At 64.5% G+C, this 716-nt stretch overlaps 1 protein-coding gene across 1 annotated transcript in view; it reads right to left on the bottom strand.

Annotated features, from left to right (window-relative positions):
* ETH_00033805 (uncharacterized protein) overlaps positions 1-716 on the bottom strand; it is a gene marked incomplete at both ends in the record, with an annotated part of 3,493 nt that overhangs the window by 2,482 nt on the left and 295 nt on the right. The window contains 2 exons of the mRNA XM_013373793.1: positions 3-78; positions 342-706. Coding sequence (XP_013229247.1) covers positions 3-78; positions 342-706 — 441 coding nt within the window. The remainder of the gene's footprint in view (positions 1-2; positions 79-341; positions 707-716) is intronic.

The following is a 716-nucleotide window of genomic DNA, read 5'->3' as shown; positions in this document are numbered from 1 at the left end:
AGCGCCCGGCCACTCAGCGGCGGAGTCGCGGGGGCCCCCGCAACAGCGTGGGCCCTGCGCCAGCTTCGCAGCGTGCTCCTGCAGCAGCAGCAGCAGCAGCAGCAGCAAAGGTGCAGCAGCAGCAGCAAGGGTGCAGCAGCAGCAGCAGCAAGGGCCCACCGGCAGCAGCAAGGGCCCAGCAGCAGCAACAAGGGCAGAGCATCACTAAAATGCACACGATTGCAGAGCACGCAGCAGCCACGTCGCGCAACCGACGAGCAGCAGCAGGAACAGCAGCAGCAGACTAGCAGCAGCAGCAACAACAGCAGCAGCAGCGACAGCAGCAGCGAAGAAAGGCTCACGCTAAGTCCCAGAGTCTGAGGCAGCCGCAAGGGGCGACAGCAGCGCAGCAGACAGAGCCCATGAGGGGTGCAGGGAGGCCCCGCTGAGCAGCAAAAGCAGCAGCAGCAGCTGCTGCAGCAGGACTCCGCGGGTGCTGCTGCTGCTGCTGCTGCTGCTGTGCTCCAGTTTCCTGCCCCTGAGAAGCGGAGTAGTTGGATGGTGCGGTGGAGGGATGCAGGGTCCCGTCAGAACTGTCTAGCCTTTGCTGCTGCTGCTGCTGCTGTTGCTGCTGCTGCTGCTGCTGGAAAAGCTTATGCTGTGAGGCCCCCGAGCGGCTTGTGGCCGTTTCAGCTTCACTGATGCGGTTGCTCTGGAGGGGCCCCTCCTGGTAGCTG

The sequence above is a fragment of the Eimeria tenella genome, genomic scaffold (assembly GCF_000499545.2).
Source record: "Eimeria tenella Houghton genomic scaffold, Eth_scaff1747, whole genome shotgun sequence".
NCBI classification, from domain to species: domain Eukaryota; phylum Apicomplexa; class Conoidasida; order Eucoccidiorida; family Eimeriidae; genus Eimeria; species Eimeria tenella.
This window is presented reverse-complemented; position numbering and strand designations above follow the sequence as displayed.